Below are 16,726 nucleotides of genomic sequence, written 5' to 3' on the forward strand. Positions count from 1 at the left end.
CGTCTACTCATGAAAACAACTACAACATCTTGAAGTCACCGAATGACTAGGCCATAAAAGACCTTGATAATTCAGAAGATACTGAGTTCGATTCAGATTACCAACCATCCACTGGTGATCAATTCGAAGTTACAGAGAGTGATACGGAAGAACACGGATCCGACGAAGAGATTCGTATCCTTCAAGAGGAGGTTCAGGTAGCCCAAAATAGTCTAAATCCCTCCTCTGTTCAATTATGAGAGTCCCATCTCGTATATCCTTGGCCTCAAAAAAATACTAACGCCGTCGGGCAATTCCTTTGCTCGACAAATACACTTCTTAAATACGATATTATTGTTCTTCAACAAACTCATGCCTCCTCTCTCTTATTACAATCACGCTTCGACCAATGTCTCCAGGTTTCATCCACAGTCTGGACCCACCACTGCGGCCTAATTTCATACAATCCTATGCTCAATTTTACTCCCCTATGGTCTTCGATAGATGGTAGACTTCTCGCTGCCCAAGTTTATCGTATATCAGGTTTGTTTGACTCTATTAATATTTATGTAACTTACGTTCCTGCCCAATACAGAGAATGCGCAAACGACTATTACGCCAACCAACTGATGATGAAACTAACGCTCAACTCGCCTCAATCGATCACAATTAGAACTTCAATATGAACATTCTTCTTCTGTGCTAGCACTTCGCTCTGGCCAACGGTGGAGAGAACAAGGAGAGAGATTGAATACCTGTTTCTATCGATGTCTGCGTCAACGACAACAGCAACAATATATCAGCTCAATACGAACCGATACAGGAATAGTCGTCACCGAGCCTTTGGATATTACGGAGACTGCACGCGAATACTATGAGAAGTTGTACTTTCCAGAATCTATGGATGAACAAGCTACATCAGATTTACTTGCTCATGTGCCAGACTCTGCTTCCATCAGCCCTGACGTTCACGAGAGCCTTATCAACTATTGGACAGTGGATGGGATAAATAAATGCCTCCAACGCACACCTACCAAGAGTAGTCCTGGAGTGGACGGGATCCCATATGTCATACTGAGACTATTATTCGACCACCCGTTTATTCGTCAACTTTTTCTTTGTGTTCTTAATACAGCACTTCGGGAAGGCAAGTATCCACCAACATGGCAACGCTCAGTAATTATCCTTCTTCCTAAGAAAGGTGATTAAAATCAACTAAAGAACTGGAGACCTATTTCTTTAATTTGTGATGATACCAAGATATTTACGCGACTTCTTACCACACGCCTCACTCCATATCTCTCAGATTTAATTGATCCTCATCAAACTGGCTTTATGGCAGGTATACCATCTAGTAGTTGGCATTATTTGAAACGAATAAGCTTCAATCACTTCAAGGCAAACACTCTATTGTTACACGACAGATGAAATGTGTTTTGGCTGTTTCAAAAAATACTTAGTAAAGCCCTTTCTTTTTCTATTATACTCAAATTGACCTGTTTGTTAATGACGAAAAACTTACCTGATGAAGTAGTCTTATGCATTTCAAACCTTTTGCTCAGTGAACTGGATAAGTTCTCATTTGCTTTTGTGAACAAGAGTCACTGGAGAATTTGCTCTTTATCAACAGCAGATACACTCAAGCTTGAAAACGCTATCACTGCTCTTCAACTGAGAAAGTATCGTGCTTTTATTATACAAAACAAATACTACGATGAAAAATACATGAAACACGTCTTCTTGCACGCTGCCAATTTACACACCATAATAATTGACAACCGTGAAAAATGTACTTTCAACTTTACATTGTTTCTGCTTCAATGTGCCAATAAGAGAAAGAAGCTTACCTTTATTGTGCCTGAAGGATTTGAGCGGAAATTCAGGTTCATCGTAGAAGAAGATGAGATAAGCCATATCAAAATAAAGATCAGTGGAGACGAGCAGCCTGTTGATGTTAGCAAGATTGTCACTCCAGAAGCAGTTCGAACGCAAATTGAACGTGCAAAAGACATTTTGAAACGCGAGTATTATCTTGCCAATAAAGAAACTGTGGTCATGAAGGATAGCCTTAGCCATATGATTGCTTCTCCTATCAACCGATTTTTCAACTCGAAAGAATATTTTCCCTGGAAAAATGACTTTGGCGGCGATTCGTTGATGAAAAAGACAGACCTGAATGCAGTAGAAGCTAGAAGAATTGTTAATGAATACGGACCAAAGTTTGTCGAATCAGTTGTGATATTGGAAAATTATTGGTTTCTCATGACTAGTTTTTCCTTTTTCATTCATAACAACCTCCAGATCGATGATTGTGCTGATCTTTCGAAGGTTGGGTACCAAGAAAAAGCAGTAGCTTTCATCCGAAAAAAAACAAGGTTTGGAAAAGATTACTTCGAATTAACGTACAGATTTGGGCATGTTGAATTACTTGCAACAAGTGGATTCTTTGGCTCCGTGGACGGTACATTTTTCTTTCCTTTCCTTGGGTCATCAATCCAAAAACTCCCAACAGCAATCACAGAAAGTTTCGAGACCATCTCGACCAATGTAGTATTTATTACCATCGAACAAAAAGAATATATTTGCAAGAACAGGATAATGAACCAATATTATAAGCTAAATGCAAGAAACAATTGGGGATTCCACAGCAAGAGGTATGAGGACAAAGGCTTCTCGCCAGCGAACCCATTGTCATTTGAAAATAATAATATTATGTATTCAGCTGCATCGCTTGTAATCAGGTCATTTGCATATCAAGAAATCCAGCAAAAGCAAATAAACAAGCTGCTGCCGAAAGTGCTAGCTCAAGATGACTCATCCCTTACATATGCCAGTAAGCTCACTAAGAAATTCCTTGTCTTTCTAAACAAGCACCAAAACTCTTCTTTTTCTTTGTCTCCACCCAAAGAAACAAAAAAGGAGCTGATTGAAATTTATAATAACTCACCTGCTGGTGCCTTGAAATCCTCCAACATCAAGAACATTAAATTAGCCAAAAAACGATATGAAGCAAAAAAAATTGATCTGTTTGGAGAAGAGTAACAACTTTTTTATTCTTGTAAACCATCATATGCAAATAAAAATCAATCCTTGAAATGTTGAGTACTTGCTTATTGTCATTGTTGCTGATTTTCATATCGTATTGCCCTGAACATCAATGTAACTGCGAATTTACAGTTTTTTAAACCGTTTTTCTTAAAGACCAGGTCTATGCATACAGAACCATAAATCACAAGATTGCTACGCCCTTTGGCATTGCTTTTACTGTATATGTATGCGACATATTTTTTTTTCTTTAAACGTCATCTTTTATTTAAGGTCCAATTGAGCGCAAAAATAATATAATAAACGTCTGCCCGGACCAGATCCATCCTTTAGGATGTTCATGCTTATAAAAAAAAAACTCCTTTTAGGAGCAAGAGTAAAAAATGTGAAAGGCGAAGAATGAGTGGGATATCAAAGAAAAGCTAAAGGAATTGATTTAACCATATAAGAAGCTTTTGACCATAGGAGTGTTTGGCAGGGATCAGTTTGTCATGGGTGTAGCTGATCCAATTCATGCAGTATGGAGCATAGAATCGGCCATCGCTCATACCAGGTGAGAGCTGAATTTGGGGGAATCGAAGGACGTAGAGGAAGCATGTTCAAACGAAATGATAGTGGGACCTGGACAGTTTCGGGCATAAACAAGCGTCAATGCATATCAAGGCAGTTGATAGCATGATTCTTAGAGTGCTGTTGCATAGGGTATTTTGGACATGGTCTTGGCTTGCCATCAGGGAGCCAGCCTAGTCTCCAGCGCATACAGTGGCTACGCTCTGACTTAGACATGGATAGCCAGTGTATAGGATCCATGGAGATCGAACGACGGCAGTTAGAAAGCTGCTTGGAAGTTCTTTTGCAGAAATCGTCGTTTAGCAACCTTGAATGAGCGGGTATTTGGTTCGTCCGTTGTAGATAACGCCATTTTCCAAAGCGAAGTCCCAGAGAGGAGGTACCATTGTTGCCTTTTGGTACACTGGACGTCATGTAGCAGGCGGTGAAGAAGTACATCTTCAGGTAAATGTAGAGAACGAAAGAGGAACTCTGCTTGTAGTATATTGACTCGTTCCAACATGGGGAGGCAACTTGGACATATGAAGCATAACCTTAGTGGATGCTTTGCCTCGAGCACCTTAGGTTTTCCTGATGCAGTTATTCTGGGCTTCCTCCAGAGCGTGAAGTTGATGAACCATGAAACGATTGATAACTAAGCCGTACTCGGGCTGAGGCCGAACGACGTGAGCGTAGAATCTAGTGCAGAGAAGCTTGGAAAAACCGGAAGGATTCACACCAATGACTATTTTTTTTAAAAGTGCGACACTAATTTTTTTTCTTGCAAAAGGTGTACTACGCTACTTTGTTTATTTTGGCTTTTATTTTCCTACGAAGCAGCTAAAGTAGATCACTCTAAACTCAAAACAAAGAGTTTTTATTAAAATACACACTTGTTTTTCTTTTCTTTAATAATAAAATGCAAGGTTTAAAGTTTCCATAATTCAAAAGAACTTCTACATTCTTTTTTTTTTTTTTTTTTTTTTTTTTTTCTTGAAAGCAAGTATAAAATGATGTTCATAAAATTCGTCAGATAAACAGTATTTTACTTGTGTCTGATGAGTGACACCAACTAACGTATATTAATAAAGCTTAATATGTTGATACATTTTTCTGGTATTTTCAAATGAAGATCATGGTAGATTATTTTACCTTATAAATGAAAAGAAGTTTTCGCTTTGATTATCTTTGCTTATATCAGCTGCCTACGATCATCGGATGGCTTGGGTATTGAAATATAGAAAAAATAATACTAAGATACAGTTCTCGACAGCATAGAGAGAGAATGAACATTGCATACTTTATTACAATAGCAGGGAACAAAAAAAAATAGCACCTTTTTTTTTCATTCCTAATAAAACATGAAACACTCTGGGTTGTCTAAAAAAGGAAAACGAAGCCCTCGTTAGTCCGTTTTGGAACACAAAAAAGCAAAGGCCAACTGTGTCTAGTAAAAGACATGGACCCAATTAGAACAAAATAATCTTTTTTTTTTATTTGAATGAATACAGCTAATATTGAATTAAAGAATTGCTTGAAAAGCAAGTTTTTTTTTTTCCAGCGGAATATGACAAGAAATTGAATTACCCGCATATCATTCGCATTTATTTGCTCTAAGCGCTTTAAACTTATCTTAACTAGCATTTTAAACCTTGAAGTATTTTTTATTAAGAATATGTAATTTGAGATTGTGTTATTTCAGAAAGAAAAAGAAATTTAGTGGAAAAAGGGAAATGTTTGAAGAGAATACAAACTTAAATCCTGTTCAAAAATAGTAAAATTAAATATTAAAATTGGGAAGCCAGATTGAAACGATTGATTACTTTTGGTAAACATCTTTGAGTTTTCTATTACATTTTATTAAGCAACATGCACATATACGTACTCGGAAGCTATCCCGCCACTAATAATGATGAACAAGAAACATTGGAATATCAGGAGCACACTAATGAGAGAAAAAAAAAAAAAGATAGCCACTGCACCAAACTAAAAATGCATTTGTATGCATAAAGTGAAAAAACAAAAGCCATTTGAATTTCAGATTATAATTTTTCATCTCTTTTTCATTACAGTCTATAAGAGGAAGCAACTTCAATGTTGTATTGAATGCACTGTGATAGTCTACTGTTCTTTTATCAGCTACAATCATGTTAAATTTTAATCTTGAACGCGCGCCAAAATAAAGTTTGCTCTGCATATTCAAAACTTCGTACATGTTTCTTTGCCTTCTTTATGATTTAGTGCCTGTTGTAATATAAACATATTATTTTTTTATATATACGTTATAGCCCAATTACTTGGTTAAACCACGTCATTTACTAAAGTATTTTGTAGATATTAACCAAGAAGCACCTGATTTCCTATCCTTTTTATAGCTCTCATCCCTTTTCTTTTCTCTTTTTCTCTTCTTTTTCTTTTATTTTTCAATTCAATTCAAATCCTCTCTTTCTCTTTAAAATTATTATTTATATAAATGCAATCTCAATCATACATGATATCCAAAAACATATCTTCAACCTCTAAAATTCAGAAAGTGGATATTTCTTCTAATAATGATGCGCCATGGATGCAACCTTCAATGAGCTTCCCAATGAACAATAATGAAGAGGATTTAAATCAAGATACCAAACAAAATAAAATCACTACCAGCTCTTCCACAAACACTCCTCCAACATTAGTCGATATGAGAGTGGAAAAAAACACAGAAGGAAAACCACCTTATTCTTACGCTACTTTAATCAAATATGCTATCGAACGAAGTCCTGGAAATAAATTGACTTTAAGTCAAATATATCAATGGGTCATTGACCATTATCCGTATTACGGATCAGCCGGTTCCGGTTGGAAGGTAAAAAAAAAAAAAAAAAAAAAAAGAAAAAAAAAAGGAAAGGGGGGTAGGCGTGTGTGTGTGACAAAGGGAGATGAGATTATTAAGGGATGAGGGAAATGTTTATGAAAGATATCAGTGTAACTTACGTTATATATTTTAGAATTCAATTAGACATAATTTATCGTTAAACAAAAGCTTTATCCGCGTCCCTCGTCCTGTCAACGAACCTGGCAAGGGATCTTATTGGACAGTAGACCAATTTGCTCAACAAAATGATCCAAAAATAAAGACAAATGGCCGCAGCAAGAGACCAAGTGGCGAATTGAATAGAACTTACAGTGATCCTTGGCCAAACAATCGTAGATCTTTCTCATCAGATGCAGGTCCAATACGTAACTATGGATACTGTCATCATCCATATAGTTATGAAAGACCGTTTGGTTATCCTAATTACCCTCGTCATCCACATGAAACAAATTGGTTATCTGGTAGACACAGCTCGACAGTGACTTATTCTTTGCCATCCTCAGCCATTAATAATTTAAGAAATTACGAAAGCTTTTACGACCTGCGTAATCAGTATCATCCAACCAACAACTCATTATTTTATTCACACCGACAGTCTTGTCCTGACTTATCTAGTGCTTCTGCAGTCAATGGTACTTATTCTGAAACAAACGTTGTCCCTAGCTTTGGGCTTCATGAACAATCCGACGCGTCACCATCATGTGATAAAGTAATGTACAGCAATAACCAATCAGGGCTATTAAAGAACGCCTCATTTGCATACGATCAACAATCGTCTCCAATAAACGAAACAAAGCAGTTAATCAATCAAAATGGTTTCTATAGCAACCAACAACAGCAAGATGCATTGCCTTCACCTATTTCATCGCCCACACACATGTCGTCACCCACTGATAATAACTATGCAAATGACTGTCTTACTTCACCATCATCGCCTTTGATTATCACTACCCATAATTCACCTATTAATGATACACTAAAATCACCTTATTATAATAATTCAATAAGTTATCTTGACATGATGTCTCATCAACAAAAAAAACAACAGCAATCAAATGAAAGTCAAGGCTCTTCTTGTTCTTCTTCACCGCAACCATCTTCCAATGGTCTCAATCAGCCCTTTACTGATTCCCCAAAATTCTCTCAGTTAATGATATCTGATACAAACAGTATTAAAAGGCAACAAGAATCCAACATGATTTCTGCGAATGGAAGGTTTGATTATCAAGCATTGTAAAACATCTACTCACATATATTCCCCTACCTCTCTCTCTCTCAAAAAAAAAAAAAAAAGTTTTTTTTTATTATTATTATTATTATTATTATTTATATTATATATTCACACGTAAATTGATATCAATAAATCTATTTCATAAGGATTTCTTTCTTTTGTATACTTTATTAATCCCAAATTATTTCTAGTTTAGAAAAGTTCTGATATTCTTGTATTTACATTCCTTTTAATTAAACTATAACATGGATGTGAATACATGTGCAGCTATGTATACTTTTGTAATTATTTCCTTTAAAAATCATAATTTTGAGTTTATTTAACTTGCTTCTGACGAACATTATTTTATGTTGAGCCCGATTATAGTCCGCTTTTATGCATTCTAATTTTTATTCCATCTGTTACTGATTTATTAAACAAATCCTACTATTGACGGCTTTAAATAAGCTTCACATTTAAAATACATGATTATTCATATCTTGTATCATTCTTTAGGATACAAAGTTTGGTTTCCTCTTTTTGCCTTCTTTTTTATATCTTCCAGTCTATTTGCATACATATTTAAGTAACCTCTAGAAGGAAGAAAAATAGTTTCAGGGGATTGGGAAGCAAGCTAGTCTAGTTAAGATTGACATGCTTCTCTAGAAAATTCTGCATACGTGGGCAGGAATTGATTATTGCTCATAAATACAGTAATTTACCCAATAAACTGGTGATAGAGCTTCTTATTTTATCTTTTATATTTTGAAATGCATACTGTGTATTTGTCCCTATATACTTTATTGAGCGATTGGGAGAAAAATAAAGCAGTAGTATTGTTTCAGGAACAATCATAGAAATATTTCTTTAACCAATAAAGTGGTATGATACTATTCATGTACTTAGGTAGACATTGCAATACAATTGAAGCTCTATTTAGCCTTGAGTTTATACAATAACTTGCGGTAATAAAAGAAGCATGATTTCATCATAGACTTTATCTACAGATAATTACAATAAAAGTATACATTAATTAATTGAGTTGGATAAAATGATTTTTATAAGAATAAATTAATATGCGACTGACTATTGTTGATTGATGTGGGTATATAGGAAAGGCACCAAGTAGTATCAGCTCCTGGCAACACCATTCAAAGTAATAACAAGTCCGCTCAAATCTCTGTGCAAAAGCCAAAATAAACACAAGTTATTATTACAGGTTTTTCAATGCTATATTACTCTAATTAAAGACCCAAATCACATGGATTTAAAGAGAAAACTAGCAAAATAAATGTATTTTACTTGTCAACAATTAAAAGATCGGACATGAAAAATTGAGAAAGTGGAGCCAATTAAATAAACAATTTCTGGGTCTGGACTTTTGAATAAATCACAAAGTTCGCTACAACTTAAATGGATTGCCTTCAATTTTCTACTGATCTTATACAAATCTTTACTGTATTAGTAAAGCACAGAAATAATTTGAAGGAAAAGAAATATACTCTGACAGTGTGTGACTGACTCGATATTTAAGCAAATGCTAAAGGCGGTATTTGAATATATTTAAAAAAGAAAACCTCGTTCGTTTGTCTGCAATACATTTTATTCTCTTCCATAAACAATATATATATCATACACCATGGCGGATACTCTCAAAGACGTTCCAGAGTTTTTTGAAACAGAAATTGGTGAATCTATAGTTGCTCGTACAGACGCATTAGGTAACCTCATTTTGAACTTTCCTACCACTCTCATCTCTTTCATAATCTATTAACGCGTTGCTTTATTGCCATTTTCAGGCACATTTCGTGAGCTAGGCCCTCCAGATTTATGTCATATTATTAAATCTCATGCTAAGCCTGGTATGAAAGAGGTATTTTATACACATTCATTTTCTAAATGGTTACTGAACTGAGTTATTATTTATTTTTACTTGCAACATTAGCTTGGAAGTTATCACTATGTTTCAGGCGTTGATGCCTCGTCATCTGCAACCTTAGCTGCCTATTTAAATTCACTGACTTATTCTTTGGTAATTGGGATAAGAAAAATAGAAAAAGAAAAAAAAAAAGGGACAGTAAGAACCTTTATTGACATGTTTTAAACAGGACGATACTCAATCTTGGTTTTCAAAATCAAACGCCTGGCGTATTCGATCAGGTATCTATTGGTAATATTCAATCCAATAACAAATATTGTAACCCTCTATTGCTGGATAAAGTTACTCAAAGTATTTGCATAGTTCTTTTAATGCATTTTCTCGTGTGGACGTTCGAGTGGAAGTAAAAATCCCTGGTGGAGTAGAGAGCTATTATGTTGATGTTAGAGGAGAAAGGTCAGCTTTGTGTATTGTGTGGCATATTATTTTGTCTGACATCTAATCACATCTTTTTATTTAGACATGAAGCAACTGCAGCCATTTGGCAAGAAACTTATCTATCTGCTGTACTTCGTGCCATTCTATATTCTGATGATAGTTATTACAGATTAGCTGGATATCGTAAAATCGACCCTATTACTAATTTAGCAGCAGAAGCTCGATTTTTGGAAGCAGTTGAGGCCCTCTTTTCCAGAGGATGGCAACTAGGCAGCAATCCTGAGATTCAAACAGCTATTAGTGTTCATAACCATCTGACTTCAGGAGTGATGAAATACTTTGGAGATAGTTTTAGATATGGACCAGCCATAGAATTATTTGAAAAATTAAGAAAAAAAGACCCAGAAGCTGGTGCACTATTGGCGCAGTCCTATATCGGTCAAAATGAAGAGATGAAAGCAGTTCAAATATTAAACAATGAGTTAAAGCGTATGCCAATGAGTTATCCTCTTTTGCACGTTCAAGTGGATTTTCTTCGCGGCAAGGTAAAGTAAAAGACTTGATGGCTAATACATTCAGCTAAGCTCATACAATATATTAGGGAGAGTATCAGATGGCCTTAAAACTTGCTAAGTTTGCAGTTAATACTACTCCATCTGAATTTCTTACTTGGGCAAAACTAACTGAAGGTAATTTGATAAAAAAGAAATAAGTTTCAATATCACTAACGTAAAAAACAATAGTATACATTGATATTGAAGATTACAAAAATGTAGGACAGTTTTAATGTTATCATTTTCTTATTGGAATAGAAATTTAACAAACAATAGGCTTTGTTGACCTTAAACTCATGTCCTATGTTTACATACAGTGAGCGAGATATGCATCGAATGCCAGCACCTGTCAAAACACACTTACCTATCAAAACCGACATCTTGAATTCTGGAATCATGGAGGAGGATGCTGCCGGTAGAGAGAATGAAGCAGACCCCAACTTGTCTCGTCTTCCTGCTCCTGCTTTACACGGTACCTTTGCAAAGGCATATTCCCTTTTAACAAGATTAGCAAGCAAAATAGGCTGGGATGATTTGTTAAAATGCCGATCCCAAGTTTTTGTAATGGAAGAGGAATATCGTATGCAGAAAGCAAAAGAGGATGTCGAGAAATCAAGTGCTTCTGTGAATGCTGAGCAGCAATCAGAAAGCAATGGGAATGTCAGCAAAGCAAAAGATGTTGAAAATAGCGAAGTCTCCGCAAAGGAACAATCCGATGAAGAGAAAAGAGAAAGTGAAAAGTCTGTAGATGAGCTTGCAGAAAATATGGAGACTGTTGATTTGGACAATGATGAAGAAAAAGAACATGCGCCTATTCAGGTCCCTCATACTCCACTTGTGCGCCCAGAACAAGTCGCAGAAGACAAATCAAAAGTAAAGGAGATAAACAAAAGATAGAGTAAAAAAGAATTAACATGCATATAATATCTAGTCTGAGAACGGTTCCAATAATGTGTCCATTCAAAATACCCCTCAGCCAAGTGATGGTGTCAGCTTCACGTTCAGTAACAAACGACTTTGTGAACGTTGGTTAGATAACCTATTCATGGTCTTGTATGAAGACTTGCGTATATATACTTTTTGGAAGACTGAGGCAGCACACTATCGTGCCCAGCAAATGCCTTATCGTAAAACTGGTGCGGAATGGGAACTGTTAGGTGATCTTGCACTTAGACTTTGGCACGAAAATGATGCCAAGGATGCTTATCAGCAATGTTTAGACCATAAATTTTCTGCAAAGGCTTGGATGAGGTTACTTGAGATTTATGTATCAGAATCAAATGTTCAAAGGGCTCTCTTGGCTGCTGTTAAACTTACAGTATATCATGAAAGATGGTATCATGAGATAGTGGTAAAATACCTAATCCTATAAGAAAAAAAAAAAACTGATTATCCTTTTATAGTATCCTAGTGAAATTGCTCGCAATCTTAATGTACTTATCCGTAGAGAAGGCCTTTCCAAAATGCAAAACATGCTGACTTCTATGAATTTACCTCGTACAGTTCAGCTATTGATGACCCGATACTTTGATTATGCGGAGCTATTTAAAGTCGAAGGATATGAATTTTAAAAATTATATATTCAACAATACGCATACGATAATATAATATTAAAGTGGATGATTACTTTCTTTTTTTTTTTTTTTTTTTTTTTTTTTTTTTTGGTAATATGCGTATATTAATATAACTAAAGAAATACGAAAAGACGAGTATATAAAAACCTTTCTGAAGCCTTTTCCTCTTTTAATTACTACTATGTCTTCAAACCATAAAGAGATGTCAAGTAGAGGAAATACGTACCACTTCTCTTTTTTTTTTTTTAGTTATGATTCTCTTTTACTTTGTACTCAATAATTGTGTTTTTCCTTATTTTAAACAAACATATCCAACTCTTACGAAATTTATACTACATTCTCCTGGCATCAATAATCACTTCTCTGCTAGTCAAATTACCATCAGAATTAGACATTTTGCCAAGCAAAAAAAAAAAAAAAAAAAAAAAAAAAAAAAACACACACACACACACTTGAAAGATCCGGAATCATCTCTATGTATTATATCATTTAAGAGTAGATTAAAAATGTTGCATATCATCTTATTTCTACATTTGGAAAGGACAATTTAATTGTATCAAATTTGAAACAGTTTCTTTAATAGAAAAAGTGGACACATTTTTTAATTACAAAACAAGATAAGTCACCCGTCGAAATGGGTGACATGCTTTTAATGCAGATGATCTTTCTAAACTTTTCAAAGATTATTGAGACAATTTTTTGTGGCAATAAAGGTGCACAATCAAATAAAGAGTGCCAATGTATGCAGTATATAAATATTAGAATGAGTACTGGTAAACAAGCGTTACTCAGAAAGTCGAACGGCCCAAGTTGTACAGAATAATATTGACATCTTCAAGGTAAAGCTCGAGATAAGGTACAAATGGTGAAAAGACTTCTTTCCAGATTGATCGTTTGAAAAGACAACCAATCAAAAAATGATTAATCTTTTCTATTGGAGCGTATCAAACTATACAGACAGCAGAAACATTAGGTTCGGATTGCGAGACGGGCTCTTGACAGTATAATTAATTGTATAGAAAACGGAAACAAAGCGCTCGAGCTTCAAGCAAGGTCTTCAAGGACCAAGGCTGTGTCTATTTGGCGGGAGATAAGATAGTAGTCGATCAGGGAGGCAGAGTTTCTTGTAGTTTTTGGCGATGTATTGGAGAACAAAAAGAAAGCCAATCAACGGACCTAGTCGAGCAAATAACAAACGAGAATTATCAATAGTGCCTGGATCCATTGAAGATCTCAAATTTAAAAGCCAAGACATGTTGCTAACCGTAACGATTCTATTTTGCAAGCCTCAAACCAGCCTGGCAGATAAACGAGGATACGTTGGAGAGTCAGATTACAGTAAAGGCTGAATCCTTTGGAGGAAACTGTCCTAGATGAAAAACAGTATGGCTGCATTTTTGAGCGTGAATGGCTTAGTAACTAGTGATTTTCGGAAATAGACGAGAACAACGTCAAATGTAGAGGTCCCAGCAAGTTGGAGGGATTGTACCAAACATCCGAGAAGCCATTATTGAGAAGGTGTTCATAGCAGTATAAGGCGTAGGTAGAAAAACACTAAATGAGAAATTAGAATCTACACGAAGAGATAAGTAGAATAAAGGCAACAATGAAGTGGTACACATAGGGTAGAGTCGTCGAACAAAACCTGTTAGATAGACTTGGCTGCATAATACAGGATCATCAACTTGAAACAATTGCCGTAGCCAGCAGATCTGTAAGCAGCGTTGTTAAATCATAGAGTCTAGTCCACCTTTAGTGATAGGTTGACACAGAAGAGCGTAGCGAAGTCCAGGTTTAATCTCTTTAGTTACAGGTTGAAGACCGCAAAACAGATTTGCTGAAATAAATATTTGATCACCGAGACCAAGCGTAACATGTACCATGATTTAAACCGTATCAATGTATTAGCTAAAACCACACATCCTTGAAGAGAAAGTTGGCATTGGGAATCGATTTCACGCTGAATCTTCACATTTTGTAAAAGATGATCTTCCACATATCAACGTTGAATGATAAGAAATTTAAGATAACAAGGTAACTGTGATTTGGTGTGCTTATGCCATTCGGATATTTGTTATATAACAACAGTTGTTGCCAGGATGGAGAGCCCAAGAAGTTGAGAAAAATTGCTTCAATCTTGGAGAGATCAACCTTAGCATTAGACACTTGAGCATATAAGTCTAGATGATGCTGCGCATGGAAAATATCTTCACAGATATCATCGGCATACGCAAGAACCTTCAGAACTGGTGGAGGGAAAAGATCTGTTGTCAGTGGAGTAAACGTGAAGCCAAAGAAGGGGTTGTCTTGAATAACCTCGTCGTAGAAAAGGCTCTAGCATAATATTGAATAGCAATGGTGTTAACAGGTCACCTTACCTTAGGCCATGACATTGATTTATCTCGATGTTGCCTTCAGGACAGATGAGTGACCAAAATATTCAAGTTCCTATAAATCTTCTCTACTCAGTGCTGCTTTCCTCCATATTTCTTATATTAAAAAAATTATTAAAGCGTGCTGGTAAACACAATCAGCTAGATCAAACGCTATCATCGACAATGTTTTTTTGGATTTTTCTCTAAATATTGTAAGCTTATCTTGCAAAAATGCTTATCAACAGAATATGTATAAAAAGCAATTTTTCTCAACATTAGTCCCAAACAGTCACACGAAAAAAAAGCGTGTTCATTGTTTATATCATTTGTTTTCTCTTTAATAGTTACTGTTAAAAGACAAAAATAAAGATGAATAAAAAAATAATAGTAATAATGTAGAGTCATATTGCAAATACATGGTTCTTTCCGATAAAGAATTTTTAGCTCCTAATAAGGCAATTTTACACACAAAACCAAAAAAACTCTCATGGGTGAATGTTGTTCATGCTGGCCACCAGAAGACCTCTAGTTTTCTTGCAATGTCGACCAATAACTCCACTACCCAATCGCATGGTGTCGGGATTGGACAACCTGATACTAACGCATAAATGAGTCCTTCAAACCTCAACGCGCAAGCCAGTCGTCCCTTTCTAAAAGGTTCTGTCCCTAATTCCATCTTTGTGGACATTACAACTGTTAAGGATAAGAAGATATTTTTAACAGAACTTACAGCGTTCTGTCAGGGCAATGAGCATCTTTGGGCAGTCGCAGACCAGATCCGTCGAGAATATCAACGTATGTACGCTGAGCTCACCGTTTCCCCGGCAATGTATGAGCGATTATGTACGGAGGGTCTTCAACTCCCTTCTTTCACTGACCGTTTTCTTGCATTTCCGTCTCTTTCACCAAGTGCCGAATTATTGAAAGTTACCTTGACAGGTCTTCCTCATCAATATGGTCGTCGCGATGGAGGACTTGCTCAACTTCATTCTGACATGCAACGTAACTTATCGTCTTTCGGCCATATTATAGACAGTGGTACGGTTAGAGGAACCTCTGGATTTTATTCAGGCAAAGGTTACGTTGTCTTGGAAAAGTTCCCTGAATCCGATCAGCAACGCGCTGAGACTCCTCGCCCAGAACTTCAACACAATGTGCATTGGGTTTATCAACCTCTTGCTTATTCGACCTCGGCTACACCAGTTTCTCTTCTTGAGGATGTGTCCATCAATGTTCACGCCACCTGGTCATCTATGAAACCCTACTGTCGCTACTGCCATGGCGATCATCCTTTGAAAGATTGCCAAGTTCGACAGCAAGCTACTATCTGCTATTGGTGTAACGAATCCGGACATATCGCTAAATATTGTGATAGAAAGAATGTATATAGAGTCTCGGGTGCTCCCAATAAGAAAACTCGTAAAACACCTATTGTATCGGCTACTGAGAAACCTCTTATCAACTTACCTGATTCAGTTACTTCTCTTGATAAGAATTTAGTCGTGTCTAATGAGGCTAATGTAGAGACCACCTCTCCTCTGGATGTAACACCTGCTACAGTACAAGAGGCTTCAGGTAGTCCTACTGTTCTTAAGCAGCTTGGAAGTGAGAAGTCAAAGTACGCCCGGGTTCTTCGTTCAGCTACTACTAAGATGAGGACATCTGAAGATCCCGCCTCTACGAATAACAATACAGTTCCTGTTGTTCCATCTGTTAAGGTCTGTCCTCACTGCAAGAAAGAAGGTCATGTTCGCAAACAACATCGTGATTGCGACTTCTACGTACCCCTTCAAACGAAACTCTCTGGAAATCCTCTGCCTTCCAATGAGGATACAGAAATGATGGAGTATCCTGACCCTTCTGTTCCCACGACTTTCAACGATCTAACTAATAAGGATGATATGAGTATCGATGCACAGGGAGGGACTACCTCTGACCATCTGGTCGCACTACATAGTGGTGTAGACCCTCTACCTTCTCAATAACCTTTATTAATATGACATCTTTATTGAACACTCGTACGGCTTCTAACTCTCATGAAACTCTTAACCCCCCGGATATACCTCAACAAACAAATTCAATTAACTTTCGAATTGCTACTCTCAACTGCCGCAGTCTTGCCAAGACGGCTGATGTATCAGTTCGAAACCATTTCATTCGTTATCTTCGTACGCGTTCTCTTGATATCTTAGCGCTTCAAGAAACTCATGCATCGACTATTTCATTGCAAGACACCTTCCATCTTCAATTTCAAGCAACTGACAGT

At 36.3% G+C, this 16,726-nt stretch overlaps 7 protein-coding genes across 7 annotated transcripts; 4 read left to right on the plus strand and 3 right to left on the minus strand.

The window, feature by feature from the left end:
• Positions 1-1,485: 1,485 nt before the first annotated feature.
• RO3G_10352 (uncharacterized protein) lies at positions 1,486-2,792 on the plus strand (the record flags this gene model as incomplete). The annotated part of the gene is made up of 2 exons (XM_067664937.1): positions 1,486-2,633; positions 2,702-2,792. 2 exons carry the CDS (start codon positions 1,486-1,488, stop codon positions 2,790-2,792), a joined length of 1,239 nt encoding a protein of 412 aa, XP_067521038.1.
• A 721-nt stretch (positions 2,793-3,513) lies between these two features.
• Positions 3,514-3,663, minus strand: RO3G_10353 (uncharacterized protein; the record flags this gene model as incomplete). Its single annotated transcript, XM_067664938.1, has 1 exon — positions 3,514-3,663. One exon carries the CDS (start codon positions 3,661-3,663, stop codon positions 3,514-3,516), a length of 150 nt encoding a protein of 49 aa, XP_067521039.1.
• Positions 3,664-6,151: 2,488 nt separating this feature from the next.
• Positions 6,152-7,667, plus strand: RO3G_10354 (uncharacterized protein; the record flags this gene model as incomplete). Its single annotated transcript, XM_067664939.1, has 2 exons — positions 6,152-6,421; positions 6,564-7,667. The coding sequence occupies 2 exons, from the start codon at positions 6,152-6,154 to the stop codon at positions 7,665-7,667; spliced, it is 1,374 nt and encodes a 457-aa protein (XP_067521040.1).
• A 1,612-nt stretch (positions 7,668-9,279) lies between these two features.
• RO3G_10355 (uncharacterized protein) lies at positions 9,280-12,082 on the plus strand (the record flags this gene model as incomplete). Its single annotated transcript, XM_067664940.1, has 11 exons — positions 9,280-9,361; positions 9,440-9,513; positions 9,586-9,672; positions 9,749-9,810; positions 9,883-9,975; positions 10,040-10,502; positions 10,559-10,646; positions 10,701-10,737; positions 10,829-11,384; positions 11,443-11,862; positions 11,915-12,082. The coding sequence occupies 11 exons, from the start codon at positions 9,280-9,282 to the stop codon at positions 12,080-12,082; spliced, it is 2,130 nt and encodes a 709-aa protein (XP_067521041.1).
• A 1,730-nt stretch (positions 12,083-13,812) lies between these two features.
• Positions 13,813-13,968, minus strand: RO3G_10356 (uncharacterized protein; the record flags this gene model as incomplete). The annotated part of the gene is made up of 1 exon (XM_067664941.1): positions 13,813-13,968. The coding sequence occupies one exon, from the start codon at positions 13,966-13,968 to the stop codon at positions 13,813-13,815; it is 156 nt and encodes a 51-aa protein (XP_067521042.1).
• An 85-nt stretch (positions 13,969-14,053) lies between these two features.
• On the minus strand, positions 14,054-14,478 carry RO3G_10357 (uncharacterized protein; the record flags this gene model as incomplete). Its single annotated transcript, XM_067664942.1, has 2 exons — positions 14,054-14,419; positions 14,464-14,478. The coding sequence occupies 2 exons, from the start codon at positions 14,476-14,478 to the stop codon at positions 14,054-14,056; spliced, it is 381 nt and encodes a 126-aa protein (XP_067521043.1).
• Positions 14,479-15,068: 590 nt separating this feature from the next.
• Positions 15,069-16,445, plus strand: RO3G_10358 (uncharacterized protein; the record flags this gene model as incomplete). The annotated part of the gene is made up of 1 exon (XM_067664943.1): positions 15,069-16,445. The coding sequence occupies one exon, from the start codon at positions 15,069-15,071 to the stop codon at positions 16,443-16,445; it is 1,377 nt and encodes a 458-aa protein (XP_067521044.1).
• Between the last annotated feature and the right edge of the window lie 281 nt (positions 16,446-16,726).

Source organism: Rhizopus delemar, genomic scaffold (assembly GCF_000149305.1).
Source record: "Rhizopus delemar RA 99-880 supercont3.8 genomic scaffold, whole genome shotgun sequence".
NCBI classification, from domain to species: domain Eukaryota; kingdom Fungi; phylum Mucoromycota; class Mucoromycetes; order Mucorales; family Rhizopodaceae; genus Rhizopus; species Rhizopus delemar.